This window comes from Hypanus sabinus, chromosome 9, assembly GCF_030144855.1.
Source record: "Hypanus sabinus isolate sHypSab1 chromosome 9, sHypSab1.hap1, whole genome shotgun sequence".
In the NCBI taxonomy this organism is placed as follows: Eukaryota; Metazoa; Chordata; class Chondrichthyes; order Myliobatiformes; family Dasyatidae; genus Hypanus; species Hypanus sabinus.
In genome coordinates, this window is record NC_082714.1 from 63,538,957 (window position 1) to 63,551,949 (window position 12,993).

A 12,993-nucleotide genomic window follows, 5' to 3' on the forward strand; every position below is an offset into this window, starting at 1 on the left:
ACACACAACACATTACCACACACACAACCCCAACTCATACCCCTTACCATACATAATATCACACCTACACATACATACATGTACATACAGACACACATAAAAATGCACATGTACACATGCAAAATTTCACACAAATCCATGCACAGAACGACAAACAGTCCTGCACATACCTATCCACACACACATCCACAGAAAAGTTACACACAAACTCATATACATAAATAAATACACACACACACACACACACACACTTTACATGCAAACAGCCTGTTCTGTAACAGAACGGAACATTCAGCACAAATATACACTTGTTTGCTATTTCATTAGGTATACCTGTACACCAGCTTGCTAATACAAATATCTATTTGGCCAATCATGTGGCAGCAGCTCAATGTACAAAAGCATGCAGACATGGTCAAGAGGTTTAGCTGTTCAGACCAAACATCAGAATGGGAACGAAATGTAATCTAAGTGACTTTGACTGTGGAAGGATTGTTGGTGCCAGACGGGGTAGTTAGAGTACCTCAGACACAGCTGGTCTCCTGGGATTTTCACACACAACAATCTCTGGTCTACAAAGAACGGTGTGAAAAGCAAATAAAAAAATTCAATGAGCAGCAGTTCTGTGGGTGAAAACCCTTGTAATTAGAGAGTCAGAGGAGAATGGCCAGACTGGTTCAAGCTGATAGGAAAGCAGCAGTAACTCAGGTAACCAAGTGTTACAACAGTGGCATGCAGGAGAGCATCTCTGACCGCACAGAGTGTCGAACCTCAAAGGGATACAAAGGAAACCATGAACATTCACTCAGCAGCCACTTTATCAGTGGCCACTGAGTGTAAGTGTACAGATGTGCAGAGGAGATTAATCGAATTCTCTGCTGGCATCACGTGCACCCTCAGTTTACCGTTATTCTCTATATCTTTGTCATTAACGTGTAATGGCTTTTCCTTCCTTTTTCTCCAGTGCTCACCTCTTGTGATGTTTCAGTAGGTTTTGCCAGATCATTGCTCTCCTTGTCATTGCCACTTATGTAAACATCTTTAAAAAATTCTTCTCTTGCTGTAAAGAAAGGAACATATAGATTACAAAACATACAGAGTTCATAGGGGACTTCACAAATGCATGGGGGTTGTTTCCCCTGTCTGGGGTGTCTATAAGCAGGGGTCAGCCTGAAAGTAAGAGTCAGCCATTCAGCACTGACATGAGAAAAGATTTCTTCATGCTGAACATGATAAGTATTTGTTCATGAAGAACTCAGTCTCCTCTACCCATGAGATTGAATCGCAACAGAGTCTCCTCAGTGCAAGATCAATATATTTCTGGATACTAAAGATCTGAAGGACTATGCAGTTCATGCAGGAAGGTGGCTTGAGATGAATGCTTATGAAATGGTTGAAAAGGTAGGGAGGGCCATGAGGACCTCCTACTTCCATTTCATAGAACCCGAGACCCCTTATCACACTGAGTTCACACAAACCATCAAGCACCCATTGACAGTAAACTTACAGCCACACCGTTTATTCTCTCCATGGAAATTTACAGCGTCCAGTTAAGCTGCCAAACCAGCATGCGTTTGGGATGTGGGAGGGAACCGGGACACCCGGAGGAAACCCACGCAAGTCGCAGGGAGAGCATGGAAACGCCACGCAGACTGCACCAAGGTCAAGACTGAGCACAGCTGTCTGACACTGCGAGGCAACGGCTCTACTACTAACTATTTCTTATGAATCCAACTATTTCAGGACAGTTGGTCAACAATACAAGCAAAAAAACTACCTATTGTTCTCTTAAATGAAGATTCCTAGTTCTAGATTCTCCCACAAGGGTAAACATTATCTCCATGTCCAGCTTGTGAAACCCCTCAGAATTTTATCTTCTATCACTTTATCCTCACTCTTCTCATAATTCCATACAACATATTCAGCCCATTGAGTCAAAGTAACCCCATCTCGCAGCAAACTGTTCAGTCCCATATCCCCACTTACCCCTGCAGTCCCATTTCCCCACTTACCCCTGACCTCTTTCACCTGTCCAGCAATTCTCCCGATTCTTCCAACAGCAACCTCTGCTACAAATTATCTAGTGCCTCTATATAACTGTACAACTGGTGTGAGAAGAAACTACAGCACCCGTGAAAGTCCACCCAGTCACAAGGAGAAAGTATAAGCTCCACACAGACAGAACCAAAGGCCAGGATTGAACCAGGGTACTTCCGACTTTGAGATAGCTCCTCTAACCACTAGATAACTGAGCCATCCTGTATCGGGGAAACCATGCACTGATAGTGTGACTACTTTGTACTTCACTTGTATTCATCCCACAGGAACTACCCCGAGTTTCCTGTACCTGCCCCCTTTAATCTCCTTCCCATTCCCATACTGATCTACCTGCCTGTGGCTTCCAACACTGTTATAATGAGAGCCTGAGGAACAATGCTTCATCTTCATGGCAGCCTTTGATACCCAATATAGAGTTCAAAGTCTTCAGGCAGCTCAGTTTCTCTGTATCAGAACTGGCCAATTCTGCTGCAGGTCATCTGAATATAATACTGTATAAACATTCTCACTTCATTGTCACAGTCTAATCTCCTGAACTTTTCCTACAGCTCAGACCCACATTTCACAGCATCAGGGTCAGTCATGATCTCATTGAGTACAGGAACATATTACTCTGTGAGCCTTCCCAGTAGCTCAGGGACAATACTGTGTAGGTCGACAAACACTGATTTCCTTCCCTGAACTGTGGAGATCTCTAGGTTCTCTCCTTTCCCCCTACAGACTGGAGACATTCGAAGCCCAACCCTGCACCAAACTATTGATGAGAGGGTGATGTTCACCGAAGTTTGAAGGAGGTTAAGGAAAGAGATAAAGTAAATCAAGAACTACTAACCAGTGGTCAACATCACCGGTTACAAGTAATTAATCTCACTATTTCTCTGGGCTTTCACGACACTAAACTGTCCTACAGTATCAGTGCAGTGCACTGGGAGTGCTGCACTGTCAGAGGTGTGATCTTACAAACAGGATGGAAGAATGAGGCCCAGCTGCCCTCTCAGGTGAGTGAAAGGATGATTGCTTTGAAAAGCCGGAGACTCCTCCCTTGTGTTCTTCCCAACATCTATCCCTCACATAAACTGGATAGTGATTCAGTCACTTGGGTGGGTGGGAATTCAGAATTGATGGTAAGCACCTATGCAAGACCCGTGGAGGTCCAAGTTAACTGCAAGCCAGCTTAGCAGCAGTCTATATGAAGGACTCCCATTATAAACAGTCCCGTCCAGTGGATAACTGTGCTGCTGCCTCACGTGGCAGAGTTTTGGGTTGGATGAGCTGTGCTGGTTTAGCCTCTGCCCCCACATTCCTCAATATCTGGCTCATTAGTCTCATTCACCACAGCACTGTCCAGGGACTGGAGCTGGGAGAAAATGGGGGTTCCTGTTATTATAATGAAAGTACGTCATTGGCCGGAGGGGTTTGTGGAATGTCTTCTTAATTTTCTCATGTACCAGGGCTCTTCCTGTATATCGCACATATCAATGAGTTTGATGTGAAGGTAGAAGGCATTATTGGTAAGCGTGCATGTGTCATGAAAAGTGGTGGTGTTATTGCTGATAGCAAGGAGGCCCCAGAATGATATTGAGCTGGTAAGCTGGTAGATTACATTGCGAATTGTGGGAGGACTAATAAGGGTAGGATCTGTACCATGAACGTATGGCCCAACAGAGAAGCAAGGAAAGTGAGCTAGGTGTATTATTCTGAGATTCCTGAAGATGGCAGCACAGACAGACAAGGTGGTGACGAAAAGCAAACAGGATGCTTATCTTCATTAGATATAATAGAGTATAAGATCAAGGAGGTCTTGATATAAATTTATAATACATTAGTCAGGCTTCAGCTGAAATACTGGCCAGTTCTGGTCATCATATTAAAGGAAGGATGTGATTGGACTGGAGAGAATGCAGAGGGGATTCCCTAGGATGTTGCCTGGAATCGAATACTTCAGTTATGTGGAGAGACTAGATGGACTGGATTTGTTTTCCTTGGGGAAAACAAGGTGTGCAAAAATTACTTGAGGTGTAGATAAATAGAAACTTATTCCCACGGTACAAGTGTCTTAAGACCTCCATGATTTTCCTCCTCTACCACCTCTGGCAGTGCATCCCAGACACCCACCACTCTGCAAAAACTTGACTCGCACATATCCTTTCAACTTACAAATTCTCACTTCCAACATTGGTCCTGGTTTTAAAAAAGTTAAGGCTGTGTTGATTTTCAAGATTATCAAAGTCATTTTCAACCTCTTAATTAGTGTTGGTCATTCATATTTCTGTCATCTCCTTCAACCTCCCAACACTTTGAGATCTTCCCCCCCACAGCAAACCTCCGGCACTTCTCAGAATTCCCTCACAACAACTTGGGGGCTTGATGGTCAGTGGAGCTCTGCATCAATTGGGTTCTGCTTCTGATAAGGTTCTGTCTCCAGCCACCTAAGCCCTAAGCTGTGGGACTCTGTCCTATGCATCTCTGACTCTTTGATAACAACTCTCCTGGTGCAGAAGCTAAGAGTTTGTGTTGTAAAGGAAAGTGTGTCAATATTAATGAAAACAAGCTATTACACAGAAGGTGGGGTGTCAGTGTAAGTGGGTCTATTGCAAACAGGAGGGGTATAACCAGTGGAGTGCACCAAAGATCAGTTCCTAGCCCCAGTTATTTACCAACAATGTTGATGATTTGGAGGAGGGTCAGGATGTAAGGTGTCTAAGTTTGCTGATGACATGAAACTATGAGGGAGAGATTGTTGTGATAACTGTATTTGGACTGTGAAGCTGATAGGTTGATTAAGCAGGTGAAAATATGGCAAATGCATTATAATACAGTATGTGAGACCATGCACTTTCTATGTGGAGTAAAAGGCAGATTATGATCTATATGGAGAGAGACTGCAAGTGAGTGAGATTTAGAGGGATATATCAGTTCTCAGATATGTATCACAAGAGGTTGCAGAAATATTAAGAAAGCAGATCCTGCTGAAGGGTCTCGGCTTGAAACGTCAACTGTTCACGCTTTTCTACAGATGCTGCCTGGCCTGCTGAGTTCCTGCAGGATTTTGTATGTGTTGTTTGTAGTGTATCAGCTTTTACTGAATGAAGTTCAGACATTGGAAAGTATTGGTACAATTGTACAGGTGATGTTAGATTTGAATTATTTTTCACAGTTTTGGTCTTGTTATTTAATACATCCCATATTGACATTGAAGGTAGTCAAAAAGGGATTCACTCCCTTTGGCTAATTTCTGGAAAGAGAGGATTGTTTTGTCACTGGTGGCTATAGTAATTAGATCTATATTCTTTGAAGAATAAGTGGTGAACTTCATGATATATAAAAGATTTTAGAGGGGGCACAAAAGAGTTGATATCGAGATGCTTTCACATGTGGGAGTGCCTTGAATAAGGAGATGGTGTCACAAGATAAGGGGCCAGTAATTTAAAACTGAGGTACATAGGAATCTTTTCACACAGAAGGCAGTAATCCACAGAAATTTGTGACTGGAAGACTGAGGGCATTTAATGTCGACTCTTTATTTCAGGGAAGGGTCAGCTCTGTATTTCTCATGTTAGATGCTGCCTGACCTGCTAAGGTCCTCCAGCATCTTGTGTATATTAAAAACACAAAATGCTGGCAGAACTCAGCAGGCCAGACAGCATCTATGGGAGGAGGTAGTGACGACGTTTCGGGCCGAAACCCTTCATCAGGAGTGAAGTAACATGGGATGCTCGAGGGGGTTAAGAAGTGGGGGGGTGGGATGAAGTAGACAGCTGGGAAGTGATAGGCTGAAGGGAAATGGGCTAGGGGGAAGGTGGAGAATTATGGGAAATAAAAGAGAAAGAAAGGTAGGGCTTTGGGGAGATTATAGTGAGGGTGGAAAAAGAGAGAGAAAGAGAACCAGACTAAAACTATAGATAGGGATGGGGTAAGGGGGGGGGGGGCAGGGGTATCAACGGAGGTCTGTGAGTTGAATGTTCATGCCGGCAGGTAGGAGGCTACCGAGGCAGGAGATAAGGTATTGTTTTTTTCCTTTTTTCTTACAGACTCTCACAGCTACCTATACTCTGGATTTCCAGTGTTGGCAGAATCACTTGTGTTTATTTAAAGAGTAAGTAATTATATTTTTGAAAGATCAGAAAATTGAAGGCTATGGAGAACCAGCACGGAAGAGAAGAGACCTGGGGTAGAACAACCACAATCACGTTGCATAGTGAGGCTGCTCCTAATTTCTTACATTTTTTCTGACTTTATTTAATATTTGCCTGTTCACAGGATATAGACGTATCCAAAAATGCTTGCAATTATTGGTTATCTTTGAGTGGCCTAGATTTCAATAGGCAGTTCGGAGTCTGTATCACTGGCAGGTCTGGAGTCACATTTAGGCCCAGACCAGATGAAGATGGCAGATTTCATTCCTACAATATTAATGAGTTAAATTTTTTATATAATAACCCAGGATCTTTGTGATTCAATTTCAGAGTTTGATGTCAATCCAGATTAATTTAATTAATTGAATTTAAATTCTCCAGCTGCCATGATGGAGTTACATTCACATCTGGAGATTGACTCTCAGCTCATCCAATAACTTAAACAATGTACTACCCCCACCTCTTTGACCCTGGTCTTACTCAGCTGTCCTATCAGGCTCTATTGATGGATTATTAGCAAATTCACTTGAGGAAAGCTCCGATCTTGGGAAGCTTCACCATACTGAGGGCATTATATAAACGCATGTTACTGTGAGAGCCTATGTATTTTGCTGATGCTGAGGTTTCCTTGGAAACCAAACGTTCAACTTGATTTGCTTTTAACAATAGTCATAACACAAAAGCAATCAGGCCCTGCTAATTCTCCTATAATCCAGTAGCAGAACATTGCTTTAAGTTAAATATGTAGCCCAATTATGATCTCTTAATTACAATATAAACACCAGACATCTATGAAATTTGAACTGCATTCACTGAAAGGAAGGTTCAATTATGAAAATTAGATTTGTTAATGATTCTCTTACTGAACATCAAATGTATCAAAAATTTAGATTTAACAGAAATTTCCAGAAGTATATAAGTTTTCATGAACATTCTATTTTGTTATCAAACCAAGTTTCTATCATTAGTTATTGCAAAATAGAAGGAGCTTATAACTGGGAGAATGAAGAGGTATGTTGTTGGCAGTGGAATGATTTGCAAGGATGTACTGACCTGCAGCCATACTTGATTTGCCTTGCTTGTGTGGAGGTTCCTCTGTTACCTTATCCAAAGGTGGTTGATAGATGATTGCTGGAGTATGAGAGCCACTTCCTTCGTTCTTAGAGGGAGTCACCGTGACGACGTGCTTGTCAGCAGTGGTTGGAGACTGGAAGGCATCCCCGATCCTCAACAATAGCTGTGGGTCTGGTTTGAGTACTTTCTTCTGATATGTTGACTGAGAGGGCACAGTCTCTGCACTTGACTGCTTGTTGGGAGAGGCAGGTGATGTGGAAATTGAGACATTACTTGGATCTTGGAGAGAGAAGGTCACCTCTACAGTGTGTCCAGCAGGAGTGCTAGTGTTCCCCCGAGTTGCACTCACACTTGGTGTTGTTTTCTGTGTGCTGGCAGTGCTCGGTACATTGCCAAATTCTGCTGGCTTCTTTATATTCCGGTTTACAGGTGAACTGTGAATTTGCTTGACATCTGAGGGTCCAAGGCTAAAAGCAGAAAACATTCCGTTTTCAATCGTGGTTATGTTCATTCCACATCCAGTGCCCTTAGTTACAGGGATTAAAAGAAGGAATTGTGCATGCAGTCCTTCACTCATTCAATCAAATTACAGCCAATATGGATCTGAACACCCACTTGTGACTCCCCCTCCCCACTTATACCCCTCATTCCACTGTGGATCATGTCTGAAAACATGCAATAAATTCCATGGAGTTAGCAAGAGATCATTTCCAATCCCCATACAGGACTTCTTGGGGACCTGGGAGATAATTCTTCCCAACTGGGAAGTGTGGAAGATTCCTCTCACATTGGATGACATTAGGATCCTGTGGCTGGTATTGTAAAGGTGCTGACTAAGACAAAGACAGCAGTTAGAAGCACAGAAAGTACAATTAGCCCTTGCCTGAAGTCTCTACCTTCTAGGCAAAGTGGTCAGTGTGATATACGGTGGATATTGAAGGAGATATTGGACATTGATCATGAGAAATGTTGCCTCATGTTGCACCTACAGAGAGTGATAAGCCTTGTGATTCACATTAACATTTGAGTTCTCAGAGGCAGGCTATTATTACATTCCCTGAATCTACAGGGAGTCTGTGATCTCTTTTTCTATTTCAGCCGGTGATCTGTGCTAGGGAGGTACCATGCCCTTCTCTTAAGTCAGGATCCTCAGTCACCTCTTTAACAGTGTATCAGTAGTGGCTGCAAAGTTCTATGTGAACTAAACTACAGGCAGAGCAGCCCAGGTGAAATGTGAGGTTGGATTGAATTTCCTGATTTGCACAGAGCAAATATTATATATCTTTACAGTATAATGTATTCAAACTTACAGACCAAAGTGCAGCTTTGTATGGAAGGTTTTACAGTTTGCAAAGGGAGCGAAGCTTTTCTTTGCAATGGTTTCAGTAGTTAGGATCAATGAGCCAGTGCTTGCACATCAGTAAGGCTCTCTCAGGAAATGTTACAACTTGATGGCAGAAGATCAGTTCAAAGTAAAACTCCATTTTAATAGATACTATTGAATTACCCTTTCAGAATTAGCAATTATTCAGCTGCAGTGATTACCTGGGCCCTGTTGAAATCATGCTGAGGTTAAACATTAGCCATAACTCACGGGGCAATGCTTACTGGGAGTCAAGAACCCTTTGGGCTCCATCTCTCTCTAGGCCTGCACACCCAGCACAGTGCAGAAACAGTAGAAATTGGACGAGTATTGACTGCTGCTTTTTGTTTGTGCGTGGCATTTTGCTCTTGTCCTGTAACTTGCTGGTGATCTCTGAGTTATGCTCGGCCAAGTTGCTCTTCAAGGTCTCAGTTTGAAATGGAAGAGGTACTGGGAGGCGAGCGTTGATGGAAGCTCACACAGGCTTACTTCAGTACTGTGTGGGGCCTAGGTCCTTACATACTACTGCACACAGTGACGGGCACTTTTCCTGTCTGTTCTCCAGATGGCAGGATGTGACAAGGTACCATTGGGGTGTGGGTGGAGATCAGGGCCAGGGAACTAGCACAGGATCAGCTGGAGAGCTGGAGATTGTACTTGAGTGGTAGCTGCAGCTTAGCAGGGAAGGTGAGACTAAGGACAACAACAGAGGTCAAAAGTGAGGGATTGCAGTGGGCAGTGATTCATGCCCAAGGCTGAAGGTTGGTAGTATATTGGTGAGAGTAGATCAATAGTTGGGTGGGGACAATCATGCAGTAGATCCATGATGGTCAGTAGTTCAGTGGTGGGGATGGGGCTCTGACACAATGGGTATGTTTTGTAACTACAAAGGATCTGAATCAGGGTAGGTGAGTGGTCACTACCATCCAAGAGCTACAGCTATGTGTCCATAGATGTGGGGATGTCCATAGATAGTATGCAGGACTGAGGAAGCAACACTAAATGTTACTCCCCACATCCACCTATGGGATATTATCCATCACATCACATTCATCCCTGGGTTAATACATCCGAAAGATGTAGACCAAATGGAAAAGGGTTGTTTATTTAGAATTCCCAGAAGTCCCTGGTTTTGTGGGACTTCCAGAAGTCCACAATGATAACAGGTGTCCCAAACATCTACGTTTTCCCTTTGTAAATGGTTCCTCAATGGGCAGAATGATAGTGAATCAGTCAGTATAGTGCTTATTGGTGCCAGTGATCACAATCATGATTCAATTCCTGCACTGTCTATGAGCATGGACATTCTCCCTGTGACCGCGTGGGATTCCTCAGCGTGTTCCGGCTTCCTCCCACATTCCAAAGACGTACAGGTTAGGGTTAGTAAACTGTGGGCATTCTATGGTGACACATTTGAGCTGTACTCCCCCCACCCCAGCACATCCTCGGACTGCGTTGGTTGTTGATGCAAATAGCACATTTCACTGTATGTTTTGATGTTTTGACATACATCTGACAAATAAAGCTACTCTTTAATTGTTATCTTGTTTATTGACGTCAAATCAGACAGTGTGCAAAGTATGGTGCCAATTGACCCAGTTACTGTCCAGCACTTCTCTTGTCAGAGGCTGGGCTACTCTTACCCCAGTGCACCGCAGCTGAGAAAGATCAGGTTAATCTTGCTTGATTCTGTGTTCACATCGGGCTACTGCCCAAGCTGGTGAGTTACAGCAGCAGGGAAATTCCACTGATTAAGTCAGTTATGCAAGTGACATAGGTGAGTGGCCAACTAACCTAATGATCCAGCAGATAATTTCTGGTCCTTATTACCCTACATAAATCAATCATATTTCTAGAGTGAAGTGAGCTGAACTGGGACGCACTGCCTGAAAGTGGATATCAAACTGCAGGAAAGTGATCCATGACACGTAGTAATGAGGGACAAACAAATGGCAGTTGAACTTAATACATATTTTGTGTCAGTCTTCATTATGGAAGACACCAGCAGTGTGTGCCAAAAATGTGAGAGTGTTAACAGGCATAAGTGACTGCAGTTACTATTGCTAAGTAGAAAGTGCCTGGGAAGCTGAAAGATCTGAAATTAGATAAATCACCTGAACCAGATGGACTACACTCCAGCATTCTGAAAGTGGTAGCTGAGGAGGTTGTGGAGGCATTAGTAGTGTTGATGTTTGAGTCCATTATTTAGGATGAGATTTCAGGGTCCTAGGAGGCACATGATAAAATAGGCCAAAGTCAGCATGGTTTCCTCAAGGGAAAATCTTGCCTGACAAATCCATTGGAATTCTTTGAGGCAGTAACAAACAGAATGGACAAAGGAGAATCAGTGCATATCATTTACTTGGATGTTGACAAGGCCTTTGACAAGGTGCCACACATGAGGCTTCTTAACAAGATAAGAGCTCAAGGTATTACAGAAAAAAATACGAGCATGGATGGAAAATTCACTGAATGGCAGGAGGCAAAGAGTGGGAATAAAGGGAGCCTTTCTAGTTGACTGCCAGAAACTAGTGGTGTTCCATAGGGGCCTGTGTTGGGACAGCTTTTTATGCTATCTGTCAACAATATTAATGACGGAATTGATTACTTTGTGGCCAAGCTGGCAGACAATATGAAGATATTGGAGATACAGGTAGTGTTGAGAAAACAGAGAGGCTGCAGAAGGACTTAGATTAGGAGTGGTCAAAGAAGTAGCAAATGGAATACAATGCCAAGAAGTGTATGGTCAACAACACACACAAAATGCTGGTGGAACACAGCAGGCCAGGCAGCATCTATAGGGAGAAGCACTGTCGATGTTTCGGGCTGAGACCCTTCGTCAGGATGTAAAGTGTATGGTCACACGCTTTAGTAGAAGAAATAAAAGTGTAGTCTATTTTCTGAATGGAGAGAAAATTCAAAAATTTGTGGTGCAAAGGGTCCTCATGCAAGATTCCCTAAAGGTTAATTATCAGGTTGAGTCAGTGGTAAGGAAGGCAAATGCAATGTTAGAATTCATTTTGAGAGGTCTAGAGTATAAAAGCTAGGATGTAATGTTGAAGTTTTATAAGGCATTGATCACAATCTTGAAACCAAGATGGTGGCACGACGCAGCTTGCAGCAGCCACTCCGGAGCTGATTATCTGTTATTTGTGAAGCGGGGTGCTGTGCACAATCATAATTGGATGAAAAACAGACGTGTGAGCACGGAGGAACATCTGAAAATCTCTAGGAAGACCTTCTCCATTGCTGCTGCTGCTGTGAGGTCCAGGTCTCTGCTGAGAAGAACAGGCCCCCAGTCCTCAGGGTCGCGTTGCCGATGGCCATTGGCAGGGGCATCTTAATAAGCTCAGCAGAGGATGGCGCTCGGAGAAGCTGTGCCGGAGGGGATGATCGGAGGCTCGGAGGTTCGACGGACTCGGAGTCCACTGCGGTCAGGTCGCTTTCAGTGTGTGCTGCATCTGCCAGGCTAAGTTGCGCGGCACCATGGAAGTCCATAGCAGGGGTATTCCCTTCTGCCGTCGGCATGAGACGACGAGTCTATTGGGACCCTGAGGACTTGTGGAAACTGTGTGGTGGTTTCTTTCGAACTTATAGTCTTTTAACATCTTTGGACTATTTTTACTGTGCCCATGGTCTGTTTTTTTTTTATCAATTATGCTATTGTTTGCACTGTTGTAACTATATGTTGTAAATATGTGGTTTTGTGCAGATCTTGTAGCTTTAGTTTTTGGTCTTGTTTGTCTGGTGGATTTGGAGCTCCTTTCCGGGGAATGCGCTAAGAAGGTAGCGCGATATTAAAACGCAGCAGCCTCTCCGGACTCTGGATTGGGGATTGCTAAACGTTATGTGGATTTTCTGGTGTAGTCTGTTTTATCATGTGTTTTTGTGATATCATTCTGGAGGAACGTTGTCTCATTTTTTAACTGCATTGCATTTGTGGTTTTTAAATGACAGTAAACTGAATCTGAATCTGAATCCGAAAAGCTAGGATGTAATGCTGAAGTTTTATAAGGCGTTGATCACACTGCACTTGGAGTACTGTGAGCAGTTTTGGGCCCCTGATCTAAGAAAAGATGTGCTGGCATTGGAGAAGGTCCAGAGAAGGATTATGAGAATGATTCTAGGAATGAAAGGGTTAATGTATGAGGAACATTTGATGACTCTAGGCTTGTATTCACTACAGTTTAGAAGATCTCATTGGAACCTATCAAATATTGAAAGGCCTGGATAGAATGGATGTGGAAAGAATGTTTCCTGTAGTGGGAGAGTCTAAGACCAGAGGACACAACCTTAGAATAGAGGGACATTCATTTAAAACACAGATGAGAAGGAATTTCTTTAGCCAGATGGCAGTGAATC

At 43.2% G+C, this 12,993-nt stretch overlaps 1 protein-coding gene across 1 annotated transcript in view; it reads right to left on the reverse strand.

Annotated features, from left to right (window-relative positions):
* Positions 1 to 12,993, reverse strand: part of micall2a (mical-like 2a) — a 114,496-nt gene that overhangs the window by 16,561 nt on the left and 84,942 nt on the right. The window contains exons 8-9 of the mRNA XM_059979776.1: positions 7,248 to 7,735; positions 972 to 1,060 (exon numbers count right to left, since the gene is read on the reverse strand). Of these exons, the coding sequence (XP_059835759.1) occupies positions 972 to 1,060; positions 7,248 to 7,735 (577 nt within the window). The remainder of the gene's footprint in view (positions 1 to 971; positions 1,061 to 7,247; positions 7,736 to 12,993) is intronic.